This window comes from Diplotaxodon limnothrissa, linkage group LG7 (assembly GCF_057381915.1).
Source record: "Diplotaxodon limnothrissa isolate DT_005_m linkage group LG7, D_limnothrissa_male_GT1.1, whole genome shotgun sequence".
Lineage (NCBI taxonomy): Eukaryota > Metazoa > Chordata > Actinopteri > Cichliformes > Cichlidae > Diplotaxodon > Diplotaxodon limnothrissa.
This window is the reverse complement of record NC_140602.1, coordinates 24025271-24045550: the sequence shown is the minus strand read 5'-3', so window position 1 is coordinate 24045550 and position 20280 is coordinate 24025271. Positions and strand designations below refer to the sequence as shown.

Here is a 20280-nt window from a genome sequence, read left to right as displayed (position 1 = left end):
AGCCAACTTTAACAATATTATGTGCAATACTATCATTTTCCTTTTTTGTGCATTTATTGCTATTTTGGAGCTCTTAGAAATGTTAATCTTTCCCCAAATCTTCAAGTTGGAGAGATTTAAGGTTCCTCCTAAGATGATCTTTCCAAACTTTCTATAGATGTTTTGTTTTTTTTCCTTTCTGCACACTGTAAAGCTACACTCTACAGAGCAGATGGCCATCTGACTGCTTTCAGAAATTAAACTGGTGAAAACTGGGCACAAGATGGCAGTAGTGGGTAACACATGCAAAACTGAACAGTGACAGTCAATGTAAGGACTACAATGATCCTCTGCCTCCACAGATGCAGTTTACAAAACTCCAAGGCAGTTGTCTAATATTCCACATTGTCCTACTTGAAGATGCCAGTTCAAACCAGGTCTCTGGAAATCCCTGTGTGGTTTCAATTAAAACTGATCCTTTACACCCTGTAGATGTAATTGTCCTCTTTAGTTTCAGTACACCTTCATCTTGTTTTACTGTATTTGAGCATTGTAAATCCTTCATATTTTAGAGTTTTCATTTAATCCAGTTTCACTCCTGAGATCATGAGAAAAACGTGAGACGGACGTCAGACAGCAGATCAGACGACCATAAATCGAAGCAAATGGATGGAAAATTTTGTTTAAAGCCAGCCTCTGTAAAACTGACGGCGTTTTTATAGGAGACTTCTTTACAATACATTTATTAGTAACTGTTTCCTCTGAGCTGAGTCCTACATTTTCAGTGCACTATGTACTAATAAAGGACTGTGTACTAATAGTCAAGTCAAGTCAACTTTATTTGTCAATTCTGCCACATGTACAGGACATACACAGAATAGAAATTGCGTTACTCTCAAACCCTAGTGATTAGAAAAATGCAAATAAAATAATTAAAAAGTAAAAATTTAAATAAATACAATACAATTTTACGTATAACAAAAAAAAAGCTATGCAATATACAATATACAATATTCAAGTAAGAAGGCATAGTGGTCCAAAATAGGCAAATAGTGCAAATGGAGATTTAGTAGTGTACGGTAAGAGATAGTGTAACAGCAAAGTCTTATGAGGTAATGGCAGTCCAATGTTCCACAAAGTGACTGGAGCAGGCCAGTGAGTGCGTCAGAGAGTGAGTGTGTGTGTGTGTGTGACAGAGTTCAGTGAGACCGTGGTGGAGAAGAGGGGAGAGGGGGGCAGAATCGGGAGGGAGTTTAGCTTCCTGACAGCCTGATGGATGAAGCTGTTCTTCAGTCTGCTGGTCCTGGCCTGGAGACTCCGCAGTCTCCTCCCTGACGGCAGCAGCTTGAAGAAGCTTTGCATTGGGTGCGTGGGATCAGCCGCTATGCAAAGGGCTTTTTTAGTGAGACGGGTGCTGTAAATGTCCTGGAGGGAGGGGAGAGAGACACCAATGATCCTCTCTGCAGCTCTCACTATGCGTTGGAGGGTTCTATGGCAGGACGCATTGCAGGCTCCAAACCACACAGTGATGCAGCTCGACAGGATGCTCTCGATGGTGCCTCTGTAGAAAGTGTACATGATGGGGGCTGGAGCTCCTGCTCTTCTTAGTTTGCGGAGAAAGAAGAGACGCTGCTGTGATTTCTTGGCCAGTGCTGTGGTGTTGTACGTCCAGGAGAGATCCTCTGTGATGTGCACACCCAAGAACTTGGTGCTGCTCACTCTCTCCACAGACGCTCCGTCAATGGTCAGAGGAGCATGTTGGGTGTGCATTCTCCTGAAGTCCACAACAATCTCCTTCGTCTTCTCCACATTCAGAGAGAGATTGTTGTCAGCACACCACGTGGCCAGGCGTCTCACCTCACTTCTGTAGTCGGTCTCATCCCTGTTGCTAATGAGACCCACCACCGTTGTGTCGTCCGCAAACTTGATGAAGAGGTTTGAGCTGTGTGATGGAGTGCAGTCATGGGTCAGCAGAGTGAAGAGGAGGGGGCTCAGCACACATCCCTGCGGGGCCCCCGTGTTTAGAATGATGGTGCTGGATGTATTACTGCCGACCCGTACTGCTTGAGGTCTTCCGGTGAGGAAATCCAACAGCCAGTTGCACAGTGAGGTGTTGAGCCCCAGCTGGACCAGTTTTTGAGTGAGCTGTTGGGGGATTATAGTGTTGAATGCTGAACTGAAGTCTATGAACAGCATTCGAACATATGAATCTTTTTTGTCCAGGTGTGTGAGTGCTGAGTGGAGTGCAGTGGAGATGGCATCATCGGTTGAGCGATTGGGCCGATACGCAAACTGGAAGGGGTCCAGGGAGGGGGGCAGGACAGTCTTGATGTGCTGCATGACTAGTCGTTCGAAGCACTTCATCAGGATGGGAGTAAGTGCAACAGGACGGTAGTCATTAAAGCAGGAGGGAGATGACTTTTTTGGGACCGGAATGATTGTGGTGGCTTGAAAACGTGTGGGGACGACAGCCTGGATGAGTGATATGTTGAAGATGTCTGTGAAGACATCAGTGAGTTCCACTGCACTGCAATAATTAACAATTTTCTCCTGCATATGCATTTTTATTATTACTACTACAACGGTAATTACTTGATTATCACTTGGAGCATTATTAATTTGATTATCTTTGTGTAGCAAGTAAGCTGCTCCTTCCTCGGGCAGATTTCAGTTTCTACCTGCAAATGTTTTACAGCAAACAGCTGTTTGCTGTGTTTACGCTTGTGTTGTTGAATAAAGATTCAGAGGAAAAACCTGAGCCTTTAGTAACAAGCAAGTACTGCTAATTAGTTTATGCTCATTGTTGATGATAAATAAAAATAAAAAAAAAAGACAGTTTGTACAGATGAGTCTAATTTTAGAAAGTGATAACAGTGGACTTATTACGTAAGTCTTATTTTTTAACTAATGACTCAAAATTGAAATTGATTATTTTAATAAGTGTTGATGTTAAATTAAAAAAAAACCAAAAAACTAAAAGAGCCTGGGCAGTTTTGGGGGAAACAGAAAAAAGTCTCTGGTCAGATGAAAGAAATATTAACTTGTACCAAAATGCTGGGAAGAGAAAAGTATGGGGGAAAATGTGCGGACAATCCCCGTCAGTATAGCACAGTACTTGAGTGAGCTGGAGAAGACTTCTAGATGCTGACCGCAATGATCCCATTAGTGTGACACATCATTAATTGTGTATTCTGGGTTTATAGGTTGTTTCATCCATTTGTCACAAGACGCTCTGCCGATCACAGAATGATTCTGTGAGCTGAGGTAAGCTCACCGCAGAATGATCAGAGTGTGTGTCGCGTGGTGCACAGGTTACTTGGAAGCCCGCACGTTCTCCTTCCACTACAACCACTGACTGCTTCTTTCAGCTACAATGGTGAGCTGTGTGATTACATCGGTTACACTGGTTGTATCCTTTTGTAAGATAGGTGGTTGGTAGGAATCGTATCATCTAAAGCAAATGACAACAAATTTGTTTAGAAGATGTTTAATTATAGGCTTTGCTATTGTCTAATGAACACTCAAATGTTTGCACATGACTGTGGAGGGGCCCGACGGTGGGAAGCACTGAGATGCCCGGGGAAATAACACTGAATAAAAATGACAAGAATTACTCACCTCCCAACAGCATTTTACTCCTGTAACTGTAACATGATGAATAAATAATAGCTTCTGCTTCCACCACTATAGAAGTACAAATACACTCTGATACTACATAGATAAGGCTGTAGGACACTGTATAACATAACTGGAAAACCCTACATTTGGACTGCTTAAATAAAGGTGACTTGACTGACATCAATCTGAACCAGCGCCTAACATATCAAATCATAACACATCTGCAGCACTGTCTGACAGGCAGCACCAATCAGCAAACACCTGATGTGAATGTCAGAGCTGTGTGTGTGTGGCTGTTGCTGGGGTTAGGTGTCAAAGACTTAATCCTGTTTGAGAATGAAAGAGTTTCCTAAGCATCCAAACAGAGCCATGTGGCATTACAAAGAGTGGGATGAGTAATTTTGATATCTGCCGTGTGGACAGCCATCAGTCTATCAGCACATAAGATGACATTTACCAATGCTATTGGCTGATTTGTATCTGTTACATCACATCAAATGTTCAAGGATGGTGATTTATCTAAATAATAATGAATTATTTTTTTCCCTTGCAAAAAAAATAAATAAATGGGGAAAGGAGAACCTTTTAGTTGAACCATTAACCATGAGTTCTAAAGTTATCCCTACTCATAACTTCATTTTATGCGTGTTTGATTTTTAGGCTGTTTGAGAGTTTGGGCTGTGTGCTTGAGTTTAAAATAAAGTTCTGCAGGGTGAACAGAGGTGTGAGGAGGCTCGTGCAGCCACCGCAGCAAGACTCTGGTGAATTAAGAGAAAGGGAGAATGAGGAGACAGTAATTAGGGAGCAGCCAAGGCTTCTTCACACTCTGGTAATTTCAGCTCTATTTGTGGCACAAGGCACGAGTATATTGCAATTCTGTAGAACCAGATCCACTGACAACTTCAAGCAAAAAAAAAACGATCACAAAAAAAAACACTTGCAGCTTTAAGGATTAAAAGCAAAATTGTGTAATAGAAGTATTTTGATTAAGGTTAACAAGGAATCTCAGAACACAACTTTTTGCATTCCCGAAAGCTTCTCTGAAGCATTTAGACTTCAAATTCAGTTCAGATTTTATGACCAATTTTAATTTCCAAAGACTTAATATTAAAAGAAATGGAGAATAAGATCTAAAATTAATTCAGAGGAGGTTCAAGGGATAATAAAAAAGTTCCCCGATAATAAAGCTCATTTGTCATGCAGGTACGGCGAGGAGTTTGAAATAACACTCTCTAAATCACCATCCTCTTTTTTTAATACAAACTTCATGGATCACACCCTTGGCGACTGTATAAAGCTGATATTGCACTCGAACTGAACAATGGCTGATGATGAATTAGACCCTTCATTCTGCATGAACCCTACATCATGGCTCCTGGAAACTGCCTAAAACAAGACTTGAGTCTTCAGCTAAGTTAGCACCACTGCAGTTCTTCAAAAGCTAAATTCTGCTTTGTCACATGCTCACAACTAAGCACTGTCAGCCTATTGGCCACAACATTAAAAGCCCCCATGAAGTGTACAACATTCAAGAAAACTCTGACCCTTGTCTGCGTGTTATTTAACACAAACTACACCTGGGTGCACCACAATGGCAACAACATACTGCAGTGGCAGCTACCTCGTGATAATAATGATAATAATGGATTGCATTTATATAGCGCTTTTATGAGACCCTCAAAGCACTTTACAATTCCACTATTCAGTCACTCTCACATTCACACACTGGTGGAGGCAGCTACAGTTGTAGCCACAGCTGCCCAGGGGCAGACTGACAGAAGCAAGGCTGCCATATCGCACCATCGGCCCCTCTGGCCAACACCAGTAGGTGAAGTGTCTTGCCCAAGGACACAACGACCGAGACAGAAAGAGCTGGGGATCGAACCGGTAACCTTCCGGTTACAAGATGAGCTTCTCAACCCCCTGAGCCACGGTCGCCCCCATAGTGCTTTCCACCACACTGTGAAAACTGCATAAGAACAGCTGTTCGAACTTGACGGAGCACGAGGTGTTGACCAAGTATGCAGATTCTCCAGATCACAATCAGCAGAAGTAGGAACTGTATTCAATTCAGTTTTATTCATATGCCGCCAAATCATTTTATATTGTAAGGTAAAGACTGTACAAAAGTAAAGAGAAAACCTCAACAATCAGATAACGCCCTATAAGCAAGGACAGTGGGAAGGAAAAACTCTCTTAACAGGAAGAAACATTCAGTAGAACTAGGCTCAGGAAGTGGTGGCAATCTGTCACGACCAGTCGGACTCTATGAGGTATACGGACATAGTCCCAAGGGTTGGAAAGGGAAATTTCCTGATTTTAAAATAGAAAATAGCATAAATGATGAATAGGGGAGATCACTGTTTACAAATGGATGTGTGACTGTGTAAAAATCCCGGAGAAAATGAACTGCAATGAGCTGACTCTACTGACTCACTTGATTTACGACCTCAATTAACACTTTTGCAATGAATTGATGGTCACACGTCTTATTTAATGCAGCATGATGTTTGTTTTTATGTTGCTCCAGTTTAGAGGAAAGTGGATGACAGGGCAGGGTGTGTGTTAGGGCGTGGCTTCGTTTGACTGACAGGTCACTACAACTACCATTACTTTGTAGTGTCCTCAGTTTCATAGTCAGACTCAACGCTGACTCATAACATTTGATTTCAAAACCACAATATGGCAAAGAGCTGGTTTCAAGAGGGGCTCGTCCATCCGTTAACAATGTTGGCTCTTTCTCTAGGTTGCCACTTTGTACAGAGCCAAAGCAGCTGTGCTTAAATGTTTAGAAATATTACAAACAAAAGGTATACACTGATCATTGCAAGACCTCATCCAGAACTCAGTGTACCTGTCAGCAAGTGCAATCTGCAAAAACAGTCATTAAATGTGCGAAGCTGAGACTTCGCACTTGATTAGGATTTTTGAATGTTGTTCTATTCCTGGCTGGAAGCAGAATCAGCAGGTGCATTAATTGTTTGAGGCAAGGTGCTTCCAACACTCTCGATGCTTTACCTGGATAGAGTCTGGATAAGGCCGTCTGTGATGTAACCACAGGACAACAGTCTAAGTATGACTAGCTCACCATTAAAAAAGGCCATTTCTCACTCAGTTATTTTTTAATGTCATGGACAATGGCTGTAAGATCATCTTTTGGTCATGCATATGTTCTACAAATGTCAGGTGCTGACTGCAGATGGAGATGAGCAGGCTGTAGAGCAACAAACTCAGGCCAGATAATTAGAGAGAATTTGGAAGCCACATTGAAAACTAACATGCAGAGAGATTGGGGTTTAGCTGATACTGAAAACATTAAAGGCAGAAAACAGCCTGTTATATTTGATCTAGGAGAGGTAATGGATGATTCCCATTGTGCAATTACAGCGACTTTAGTTTATTCTGTCTCACCTAGACCTATCAGTTCATCTCATGGACCTCGGGAAATGATTAGGTGAAAACTTCTGTTAAGTTTATCTGATGTTGAAAGCTTGTGGGGTTTTTTTTTTTCATTTTTAGGTATTGATTTTAGAAGTTTAGTCCTCATAACTAAATTTCAGGACTTTTACGGTTCCTTTTTTTCACCAGATTTACTTGAAAAGTATGTTAAAAATCCAAGAAACTCTTAGGATCATTTGCCATTGTCATTCAACCCATGTCTGGGGTTGTTCAATCTAGAAAAAAGTCATTAAGTTTAAAATGATCGCTCGGGGTTTATGGGATATTTTGTACAAACAAACAAAAGCAAAAAGCGAGCCCTTTATTGAGCTGATGAACAAACTAGCAATAGGCAAAGTACAAAACTTACTGAACATGACAAACCCTTGACAAACACTTGAGAACAACGACAGGGGAACTGAGCAGTACACTCAAGGGGCGACATCATGAATAATGAGACAAGGGAATTTAGACTCGACACAACGGACACTCGACCAGGGACTAAGGCAATAAAACAGGAAACACAACATAAGACTGTGACTAGGACTTGCCGACTTGACACAGGGATCAAAGTTAGGCACGGAGACAAAACACAGGTCAGAGATCCGTGGTCTGACTGTGGGAAACAAAGGAATTGCAAAACTAAATATTACAAAACCCAGAAGAAAAAACAGAATGTAAATGGGGCTACAAGGGACATAATAAATATGTATACAAGACAGAGGTAGCCACTCTGACATCACCATTGTTGACGACCAGCTGTGTAAGTGTGAGCACTCATTGTAGCCTAAAAGCAATGAGGCTGTGTTCCCTATTTGGTGTAAATGCGTTATAAAGGGACATCACAATATTTTGACTTCAGGCAAATTAAATGAATGTGCAGTAACTAAAGCTGTGCACACTTATTTTTGATATTAGATTAGATTAGATTAGATTAGATAGAACTTTATTAATCCCTCGGGTGGGTTCCTCTGGGAAATTCGATTTCCAAAAAAGCACAGCACCGACAGAAGTTACAGAGTTACAGAATATTATATATATATATATATATATATATATATATATATATATATATATATATATATATACATACACACACACACACACACACACACACACATATATAAATACAGAGACAATATAAATAAAATATACGAAGGGGATAAATAGAATAAATAGGAATAAAAATAAAAATACAAGTGAATTGCACATTTCAAGTATTGAAAGTATTATCATAAGTATTATCATAAATGCATCATGGACAGAATACTGACACTTGACAATTTTTAAATATCAGGGTTTTTGTGAACACACAATTATCATGATACTCTTACACTTAGACAAATGAAAGTAGTTTGAGGAATATTGCAGTGTTAATTATTTCCCTTTTGGATTTTGTTACAGTACAACATATTTTATTGTTTGCAAAAAAAATGTCTAAATGTCTAATGAGACCATATACAATATGAGGGCTTATGAGTCTCGGCCTCATTATCAGTGACCTGAATTATTAGCCTAGAGCACATTTACGTACACCTAACTGCACTAGTCTTGGAATATTAGTATAAGGAATAAAAGTATTTTACTGTATAAGACCTACTTAGGGGAGCTGTAACATCCGTGTTAGAGAGATGCCGACCCAATCCAAACTCCCGGCTCTTTATTTGGGAAATTAAAAGGTGTTTAAACGGCTGCATGAACTTTCTGTCTGCTTCTTCAGACTAATTGGAGCTGACATATATGCCCATTTTTAGCTCCAAGGTTCATGCTGGGCTGGTTAATTGAGTTTGTTGTGCTCAGGTGGTTTTAGTCATCTGGCTTTCAGTGTGCCACCTTTTAACACTGCCCAATCACAATCTACTAAGCTTTTCTTTAATTTGACTGTTGTTGAAGGTAGCAGCTCACTCCACGTGGCCATAGATAAGATAAGATAAGATAAGATAAGATAAGATAAGATAGAACTTTATTAATCCCTCGGGTGGGTTCCTCTGGGAAATTCGACTTCCAAAAAAAGCACAGCAACGACCAAAGTTACAGTTACAGAACTGTTATATATATATATATATATATACACACACACACACATATATAAATACAGAGACAAATATAAATAAAATATACAAAGGGGATAAATAGAATAAATAGGAATAAAAAATAAAAATACAAGTGAATTGCACATTTCAAGTATTGAGTCTATTGCACTGTTGACTATTTACAAAAAGTATTGCACAAGGTATTGTACAGTGAGGTGCAGAGGCACTACAGCTTAGTTGTTCCCCCCTCCTTTGTCCTCCTGTTTCCCCTCCCTCTCCCCTCCAGAGAGGAGTTAAACAGTCTGATGGCGTGTGGGACAAAGGAGTTTTTAAGTCTGTTAGTTCTTGTCTTGGGGAGAAGCAACCTGTCACTGAACAGACTCTTCTGGTTGTTAATGGCCGTGTGCAGAGGATGCCCAGCATTGTTCATAATGTCCATCAGTTTCTTTAATGTCCTCTTCTCTGCCACTGTCACCAGAGTGTCCAGCTTCATGCCGACCACAGAGCCAGCCCTCCTGATCAGTTTCTCCAGCCTGGATGAGTCCCTCTTTGCTGTGCTGCTCCCCCAGCACACCACAGCATAGAAAAGTACTCCAGCAACCACTGACTGGTAAAACATCCTCAGGAGCTTCCTGCAGATGTTAAAAGACCTCAGCCTCCTGAGGAAGTACAGTCGGCTTTGGGCTTTTTTATACAGGTGCTCTGTGTTGCATGACCAGTCCAGTTTATTGTCCATCCACAGCCCGAGGTACTTGTACTTGTTGACCACCTCCACCTCCTCCCCCTCTATCTGAACCGGCAGTGGACCTTCTCTGGACCTCCCGAAGTCCACAACCAGTTCCTTAGTCTTTGAGGTGTTGAGTTGCAGGTGGTTTGTGTGACTCCATGCGACAAAGTTCCTCACCAGACTTCTGTACTCCTCTTCCTGATCATCCCAGATACACCCCATGATGGCCGTGTCATCTGCAAACTTCTGAATATGGCATAATTCAGAGTTGTAGCAGAAGTCAGAGGTGTACAGGGTGAAGAGAAGAGGGGACAGCACAGTTCCCTGTGGTGCTCCTGTGCTGCTGACCACAGTGTCAGACGTGATGTCCTTCAGCCTGACGTACTGTGGTCTGTCGGTGAGGTAGTCGGAGATCCAAGCCACCAGGCAGGGGTCCACCTCCATCCTGTTCAGTTTTTCCTGAAGCATACAGGGCCGGATGGTATTAAAGGCACTGGAAAAGTCAAGAAACAGTATCCTGACCGTGCCTTTTCCCCCATCCAGGTGTGAGTGGGCTCTGTGTAGGAGGTACAGGATGGCATCCTCCACTCCGACACCCACCTTGTATGCAAACTGTAGTGGGTCCTGGGCATGTTGTACCTGTGGTCGGAGGAGGTTGAGGAAGAGCCGCTCTAGAGTCTTCATAAGATGTGACGTCAGTGCCACCGGTCGGAAGTCATTCAGCTCATTGGGCCGGTTCTTTTTGGGGACCGGGACGATGCAGGATGTCTTCCATAGGGCGGGCACTCTCCCCAGTCGCAGACTGAGGTTGAAGACTCGTTGTAGCGGCTCCCCAAGTTCAGCAGCACACGCCTTAAGCATCCTAGGACACACCTTGTCTGGGCCTGCTGCCTTTCTGGGGCGAAGCTTCCTCAGTTGCCTCCTGACCTGATCCACTGTGACACTGGGAGATGTTTGGGAGGAGGGGAGGGGGGGAGATGTCTTGTTGCTGAGAGAGGGATTGGAGGAGGGGATGTTGTACAACTTAAAGTTAAAAAGAAAAATAACCCAGGCATGGCCTGATTATTCCATAATTACTTGTTTCTTTATGTCTGGCTGATGCCTGCTGTGAGCATTTAAAAGTTTGAATAAGTTATTGCAGTATTTAAGTCACATTTCTTTCCACTACTTTTTAATCCAACTCAAACCCTGACATTTTCTCCCACCCATGGGGATAAGTCACTTTTGTAGTCTTATGAATAATCCTTAATAATTCAGTGTGAATGCTGCCAATTTAAATGTTTTCTTTTCTTTTTTGCCATTTTTTTTTTTTAGAATTCATTACTCCCTAAATGTGGAAAACTGGATTTTTGCAAGATTTTGTATTGGTCAAATGATTACTTGAGTATCTAAATCTCACTCATATAGGCATTACCAAACAAAGTACTGTCAGGCTACTGCTGAGATAAGAGATGTTTAACTGGTGAAGCTCACCGTCCACTCGTACAGACACATTCTCATAAATCAATATGTATTTCAAACCCAAAGGCCATGCTCTTCTGCAAGGCTGAACATAGCTTCCATTAAACTCCTATATGCCTCAAAGTAAATTAGGCTTACCATGGACCAAAAACTGAACAGGTCTGGCCCTCTGAGAGCTGGATTTCTTTCCCTGTGCTGTCCACACACAAACACAAACAAGCCTCCACCTATAACCCAAATTTGCCATAACCAGCCAGCCTGAACTAACTTGACATCACTGATTGGTTATCTTTTATAGAATCTGATGGCTGCCTCTCTGTGACCCATTTTTTGTTATTCTGAGCAGGATGCACACATTGAGGCTTTGCTGTGCTGAAGTCCTGACTGTCTTGGGTGTAACTGATTTTATTTAACATGTTTTATCGATTCCAGACCTTTAAAGATGATAGTTTCCCGAGTACTGCAATTTCAAACCAAAACAGAGCTTTACACATAACCCTGCACTCACCTCTAAATAGAAACGATCCTTCTTTTTGGTCCTCACAAATAGCTGTGGACTCCCACTTTGTGTGTGTGTGGTGTGTTTGTATATGTGTGTCTTCCCGCCCCTTCACACTGTCCTCTCTCCTCCGGAGCACAGAGCCGCACAGAGACCCGACTGTGGCACGCTGCAGGTCTGCGTCCGTGTGCTTTTCTCTCTCTCGCTCTCTGGTGTTTGGTTCTTCCAGGAAGCAAACGGCTCACTGAGCATCCATTGCGAGGTTTCCCCCCCTTCTATTTCTTTTACACCGCTTTTTCACATGCCGCCGTTACAGCGCTGGGGGTAGGGGACGCACTGTGACCGACCAAGCAGCGATGAATATGGCGTTTATTGGGGACGCGGACCCCTTCACCGCTTCGATACCTGCCACCAAAGTTGAACTGACGGTCTCGTGCAGGTGAGTGCTGACCACTTTTGCTTCACTGCGTTGAGATGTACAAAACAATAAATATTCCTTTCACTGTGATATCTGCCCGGGAGTTCCGTGCAGGCTGCATAGTAGGGAATAAACCCAGCACAAACTCGCTTTGCGCTCGTTGTTTCAATTTGATTTGTTTGTACAGTGCGGTGTGGAGTCACGCCACTTTTCTCTTTATACGAGAGCAGTGGCAGGTGAATGATTATATATTGGATTTGTGCAGGAAGGCACGTTTTCTTGCGCGTCTGTTGCCAGTAGTTTTCCTGTGGATGAGCGCCGGATGGAGGTCAGAGTTGACATGTCTTTACACTGCTGTCACGTTTCCGAGCTTCGGTGAAGCTGCCACACGCAGAGCTGCAGAAATTTATGTTTGCGCCAAAGCAAAGTGACCACCTCACCACGTCATCATCCTTACGAAATATTTATTTCATGTGGGAATTTCCTGCAGGGAGGACGGGTGGAGGATGCTGGAGCAGGCTGTTTGATTCGCGCTGTGGCAGTTTTACTACAGTGGACACGTCCAGTCAGCTTTTAAAAACACACCGACCATTTTCAGGCTGCTGCTTCTTACGTGGAAGGATTTGCTGTTTGTAATGATATGAAATATGCTATATCTGTCACTCTATCCATCCAATCATTTCTCCTCTCCGTGTATCATCTGGGGTCTCTCAGCAGGACTGTCAGGACTGTTGAGAAGATTAGGATTAAATTTAGATTCAATGAAATTTTAAAGTTGAGAAAGTAAGGTGTCATCATGGGTTTTGAGCTCTTGGATTTTTTTAAAAGCCAAGAAGACACATTTTAAATCCCATGACGCAATGAAAAGCAGCATGTGCTCTTCAATGACAAAAGTTTTTTTTAAATTGAAATATAGATCAGCGAGTAATTTTATATTGATAGAATTGAATGTTTAGTGAACTACAAAGATCTACAGTACAGTGTGCTAATGCAGTGGATGGTAAAGCCCACTGTGTAAAGTGTCCAATCAAAGCAAAGCTTATGATTCACACATCACAGAATCTTTAAAATGGAGCAGAATGTGACTGAAGATTTACATAATAAAACAATCTGCATAAGCGCTAAATCGTTTAAGCCTCCTTTGAAGCATGAATTAAAAAGAATCAATCAATCAATTCAACACGATCAGTGCTGAATTGAAGCTGAATTTTTAATTTCTTTTTATTATGATCAAAGGTTCATTTGGTAACTTTTCAGGTGTGTGTGTGTGTGTGTGTGTGGGGGGGGTGCATCCATTTTCTCTTCTTCAGTTTGTCGTCTGAATGTGTAAAATCAGTAACGTGTTTTGACACAATCTGGGGATTTTTAGTTATCCTGGTTTGTTTGCCCCTAAACTGAAGAGGCAGTCACGCCCCAAACAACTTTTCAATATCATAATGCTGTATAAGAGTAAGATAAGTGACAAGGAATTCAGGGCATGTCATAAAACATTTTATTTGATTTAGTCGGTCGTTCAGGTCTATGTTCAGGCTGAGATCATGTAGTCTTTAAATCTTTATTTCACTGCAAAACTTTAATTCTTGTAAACCTTATTTGAGACTTTTAATGAACAGAAGAACAAAGACTTTGGACTCATTTAAATTCCCGCTGACCTAAAATCTGCCAGCTGTTTATGCAGATGGAGCTTCTGTTGCTGTTTTAGTTCTAAGATAAAAGCTTTGCACAGCAAGTCAGCTTGGTAATGAACTTCATGATTTTGAGATCTGAACTTGTGAAGATATTTTGTGTTTGATTATGTATGTGTTTGTTTGTTTGTTTGTTTTAAGGGGAAAAAATGGCATCATAAAAGAAAAGCTCCCGCAAATTATGACTCATCTCCGCATTCTTATAAAAAGCTCTTTTTATTCATGTAAACATAATTTATGTGCTTTTCCTTATGCATATTCCTGACCGTGAAAAGGAGCGAGCAGTTATAGAAAATGGCATGGATGGAAAATGGACAAACTGCAGTGACATTTCTTTAATGCTTGCAAAGGCACTTTGAGTGACAGAGGCATTAGGTAATGCATTGTTTCTGTCACCACAAGCTTTCAAGCTTGTGGAGCCAAATGATAGACAAAATACACAAGTCACCTTTGACAAAATGAGTAAAGCTTCCAGGGAGCCAGTCGTGTATAGTGTTGGGATGTACAAGCTTTGCAGTTCACAACCAGCACAAAAATTATCCTAAAAAAGCTGTGCAATGGTGACGCATTAAACTGCACCACCTTTGGTTCGGGGCACTAACAACACTTGCAGTTTCATGTAGGCATTTGCTGTTATGTTTTTTCCTAATTGCAAAATTTCACCACTGTCTCATTGGAGCGTTAAACGAATTTTTAGGACTGACGACCAAAATCAAAAATAGATTCAGTTTTAGTGTCGTGTGTGTCAAAGAAAAAAGCCAAGTCCTGCATTGTAGGATTACTGCACTGCTTCATTGTTGTACACCAAACTGGCAGTCCTGGCATTTTCTTTTACCAAAGTTTGATATACTACATCATTTTGACACCGTTTTAGCTTGGTTTTCTTCTATGTTGATTTTAAAACAGGGGGAAAAAAACCTACAGAGACAGATTCCTTGGATGAACGCATGCATTTTGTCTGGTTCTCTGAGCAGCTGCCTTATATTGGACTGTGGCAGAAATCAAGAACAGAACACCTATCTGAATCAGGTTATAGCTTAATATTGTTTTACTGTTTTTGTTTGTTTTTTGGTTAAGTGGATATTGGCTGTTAAATGCATCTTTCGTGTGAAAATCTAGTCCAATAATTCACTGTACTAGTTCATTTTTTTTTGACAGAACAAACATGCTTTAGCTTTTTGATCTGCCTGAGGTGAAACCATTAATAGCCACACCAAAACAAAATTTACCAGTCCTCAGCTTGTGGAGAGTGTGATTTTCCCACTTTTGTGTTGACGAAGCTACTGAAGCATTCAGCCCAGATAGAGTCCGTCGCTGAGTGAAAGCTCCCTCACTCAATAAATCCAAACCGTCTCCGGACCCGTCACATGTGCAGTGAAGCAGCAGAAGTGACAGATTGATTAACTCAAGACAAATATGGTGTGTTAGTGAGAAGAAAACCCCCGCACAGCCATTTGCCTGAGTTTCCTCACTCATGATCACGAGGCCTTGATGACACAAACACAAGTCAGTGGAGTTTAATTCTGTGCGTGGACAGTAGACAGTGAGCGTGGCGAGTCTGTAGAGCTGCACAGGCAAATGAACCTTGCAGACAGTTGGGCGTTTTGGGAAGTGTTTGTAGGGAATGATGTTGGTGTTCGCGTCAGCTCGGCTGTCTTGTGATCTGAGTGGTCCACAGCGGAGAGATAGTCATGACCCTTGGGCACAAAAGCTACGAAGTGTATCCCTTTGAAGAATTGACGTGCTCTGTGTAGCTGTATTGAAGCCGGACGCCGACCTGCTGAGAGGCTGGTCGATGTGTCACAGCTGATGTTGCACTTTCCACGAGGAAGGTGAAGAAAGAGACAGAAAGAGTTAGTGGAGCAGGGAAGGAAACTATAGCGTGCAGGTTTCTTAGATTTCTTTTGTTTTAGTTCTAAATACAAATGGCTTAAAACAAAAATAACTAGGTTTCTCTGGCTTTTATGAGAAGTGAAATAGCGTTGTTGTTTTTTCTCCAGTAAATTTAATGTCATTGGGAAGCACAGTTCAAGATTACTCAGCACCTGATGAAAGTGCAATCATCTGATTGGCTGCCTCTCGCAAACAGGTTTGAAATAGCAGGAGGGTGGAGCTTCTCTGCTTACAGCAGGAGCTCTGTGTCTGAAATGACCATATTAGGAATTTCCAGTGTCACCAACATCATAAAGAGGCAACAATAGAACAAAATGTGTGAAACAGTTTGAAACTTAAACTTTTGGCTGACAGGGATTTCTTTTATGCTGAATCCATTATTTTAAATGTTGTATTTAATATCAACATCCACCATAGTAACAGTAGCTGTATGACAGAAAACAGAGAAAAGTACAGCAGGTCCCCTTTAAAGCCTCTGTGTATGCTTTAAAAAGAAGCAATTTCTGGTACTGGTACTCAAATAACAGTAGCTTTCACTACCACTCTCACCCCAGGAGCCTGAGAAGAATGATGTGAAAGCAAAGAACACGCTGTGCTATTTTTCTTCAGTACGACTGTCTCATTTTCCACATACATAAACATGTAATCACACCAGCATTTTACACATTGAGGCTTTAAAGCTAGATAATGACTCCTTCACCGGAAGGCTCAGAATGGTACAGTCTCTGAAGATAAATTGTGGTTGGTGCTCTCGCTGTGGAGTCTGCAGAGATCTCCAACTGGTGCTGTGTTCTGCCAACAATTTAAACTCCTCTGTAATTACAAGAAAGAAAGCATGGCTGTGGTGAGGCTCATTTAGCAAACTAAAAGATGACACGTTTATTTGTCTGGTAACAGTGGAGCTTGATCTTTGTGTAGCACAGCTGATTGGGGCTGGTTAAAGAAATTAGACGAGGATAAATTAAAATCATTTGGTCCGGTAGAAATGAAGCTGACTGGTTTGACTGTGAATTACCTGTTAACCAGTTGGGGCTAATGATTAGAGCTAACATACAAAATGCTTTACGTCGTTGAAATATTATTTAGACATTTGAGATTGCAGCAAAGCACCTAAGAAACAAGTTAAAAATATTAAAACATTTCAATTACATAAGATAAAAAATGTATAATTTGACCTTGACATATACAAAATGAAAAAGGCCAATTTATTTTGTATCAATATACCATCTTTCAACTTTGATAGTAAAATAAAACAGGACCAAAAAGGTACACAGTAGCCACAAAGTACAAGATAGCAGCGACATTGCTGCTGAAGATCAATCCGGTCGTTAAGTCTGACGTCACTAGCCGTGTCTGGGCCTAAACTCTGCTGCTGGTCCATATATCAAACGATCACTATGGCATTACTGAGCGTTGAAAAACTGTCTAAAGTCTTTCATCTTTAATAAAATGATCAGCGTTCTGCTCTACCAGGTGTAACAATTGAGTATAACATCCAGGCATCCATGAAAACGAAATTTATGACATTTAACAGAGTTAGAAGTTAGCAGGAAGTTAGCTCGCTAGCTTCTATCTAAATACAATATAGCATGTCCTGACTGCGGGGTTTTGGAAACAAATTAAAACGTACAGCTCTGTTATCACTTCCAACATATATGAAGACAGAAAACTAAACAGCAGTGACGTTTGTAGGGTTACTGAAGTTTGGCTAGCTGGTATATAATGATGTGCTACGTGACCGCTAGCGACACAGCTATGTTAGCATAATATAAACAAGCTAACTTTTTTTCCACTCAATAAAAGTTAACGTGAGTGTTCTCGTGGTCAGGAACAAATGTAATCGCATGGCAGGATGCTGTAAAAGGACCAAACTTCAGCCAGGAGAACAACTGAGATAATCCATCCACAATACGAGGTTAGTCATTCATATACTGCTGCATGGGCTGGGCTGTAGTTACATCCTAAGGTTTTAAAAACTGAGCTTAAATAAATGATCAGCGGTAATAAAAGCCGAGGAAGGTCAACAGTGATCACTGACTGTTTTAGGAGCCTTTTGAGATTAAATAGAAGAAAATACATAGCATTAAACATGTTAACAACACAAAAGCCATATTAAACGCAGACTACTTTAGGCCCGGAAATAGGATTCGCCACGTCATCACTTAAGGACCGGATAGGGGCTTCAGCTGCCTGCTAGGATATGAATGTTCTGTGGTTTTCACAAACTGGGAAAAGCTACCAGAGAAAACAGAAGCGCTGGTCTTCATTGTTTAGTTATGCATTATAATGTTCATTTACCCAGGAAATATCATAGATATCTAAATGTCAGTGGTGTGACTACACTGTATTCTACTTTGTATAATCACCATTTAGTTTACTTAACAATGAAAAGTTGCGTAAAATTATAGCTTGCCCACTTCAAATAACATCAGATCAAATGGAATGTGTTTACTATACAGTAATTACAATTTTCAAAGTCCAAAAAGTGTCTGAAAAAAACTGATTCAAATACAGACTAAAAGCCCAGGACTTAGTAAGCAATAAGCAAATAGTATCACATGAAGAAATAGAAAGATCAATATGGGTTTTTTTTGTAGCTTTTTTGTATAACCAATAAAGCTTTTTCCATTATAAAAGAACTGCACACAGTAGCAGGATCTCCAACTCTCACAGGTTATTTGCACATTGTTTCACAATCTAATCACAGGGCTAAAATGATTAAAAACAACAAAGAAAGTGTTGTCATGAGGGGGAGTATTTTCAAAGCAGCAAAGCTCTTTGTGGCTGTGCACACTCTTACTGTATAATGAGGTGCTAAAATTCCTTCGTTACAGTTTATGTAATTGATCATGTTTTGTACTTTTTGTTTCAGTACCCGTTATTGCATACATTTCCACTACTGTTGTTTCCTCTTAATTGCTGCTTAGATCCACTGATTGCTAGTTAGCTCTAAAGAATTACTATTAAATCTTTAGTTCAAATAAAACTCTAATGAAGCTAAATGAAATGAAATCCGGCTAAGCTAATGTCATGTTTCCCCTCTGCTTCACTTCATCCTGCTTTACCTTGTTTCTTTGCTCCGTTCCACCTAAATTGTGAAGGATTTAGGGAGCAAAGAGCACAAAGCCAACAGATCAAGTTGGTCTCAGGTGGCGAGTCCTAAACGCAGGAAGGGTCGTGCTGGGTGGCTGCATTAATGAGTTTTCTGAAGCAGTCATTTGGTCTAATGAAGGCACCAGACAGCTGTCGGCTCTCAGAGGTAACCAGCTTTACCTGGTTACCTCTGAGAGCCGACATGCCTCCATCACATTACTAACCATCCCCCTCCCTCCCCCCACCTTTGTTCCTCTGCTTTCATCTTTTCCACAGCCACTTTCCTGCATCTGCGTGATTGCTGTGGACAGATTTGAAGACATCATGTTGATTAGTGTCCAGTATTTGATGTCTTTCTACTGAGCGCAATAGAGGATTTTTATGCAGATTTATGCAGTATTCTAAGTTCTAAGAAGCATTACTTCCAGGCTGTAAATATTAAATACATTATATGGTATTTATTGCTAAAATCCATTAAAAGTCCTCTTCAGATAATATACAGATATGCACCTGTATCTATGGACTGCGTTGTTAAAGTGCGTGTATGACTGTCTCTTTGTTCTTAGATGATAAAAAGATTATGGCAGCGATGAAGAGGATGACCAGATCGGTGATCACAGACCAAATAAGACAGTTTCTAGTTTCTCGGAAGAAAATTGGTGTTGGCAGGTCACACTTAGGAAAAAAATAAAGAATCGGATAAAAAAAACAAAACTGCAATCAATGTAGCTGCATATATCAATAATTTATCAATTATTGTATTTATTTTATTTTTTGTCAAAAAGTCTATTCAAAAACCTGAAAAGGTTTCAGTTTACTTTGAAACAGGAAAACAGAAAATCAGTCCTCACAGTGGCATCCTCAGCTGGGTCTGAATATTTTGGTATTTTTGCTTAAAAATGACCTATAATCCTTAAAATGATTGCACATTAATATTCCGTTGATTGTCTCAATGGTTATTCAACAAATCGGCGGAGCTCTTCACAAAAACGGATACTCTTTCTCGACCAGTCTTAGAAACAAGTGTTGCTAAGTGCACCGAATGACCCGATTCAGTCGCTTGAATACAGATTCTTTGGCAGATTCATCATAAGCTATTATCAAAAATATATGGGCTAAAAATAGAATATGATGTAGCATGTGTGTAATGTAATTATGCAAATGACATTTAGAGGTTCTGGTGCAGCCTATAAAAAATGTCAGTACAATTAACATATAACCTCAGATTAATGTTTAGCTCCTGATTAAACTGCTGGAATCTTTGGGCTTTAAAAAACACAAAAACAAAAGTACAAATCGTACCTGAGAGGACATAAAACTTGACATTTCACAGCAGATTCACAAGAACTTGAAGGCATAAATCTTTGTAGTACCTGCCACATAGGTTCTGACCTTCACTCGAAGGAAATTTACCAGGACTTTGATCAAAAATGTAA

General features: G+C 40.7%; 1 protein-coding gene across 1 annotated transcript in view; it reads left to right on the top strand.

The window, feature by feature from the left end:
* The first annotated feature begins 12111 nt into the window (after nucleotides 1–12111).
* Nucleotides 12112–20280, top strand: part of LOC146628317 (copine-8-like) — an 87888-nt gene continuing 79719 nt past the window's right edge. The window contains exon 1 of the mRNA XM_085359462.1: nucleotides 12112–12194. Within this exon, the coding sequence (XP_085215588.1) occupies nucleotides 12112–12194 (83 nt within the window). The remainder of the gene's footprint in view (nucleotides 12195–20280) is intronic.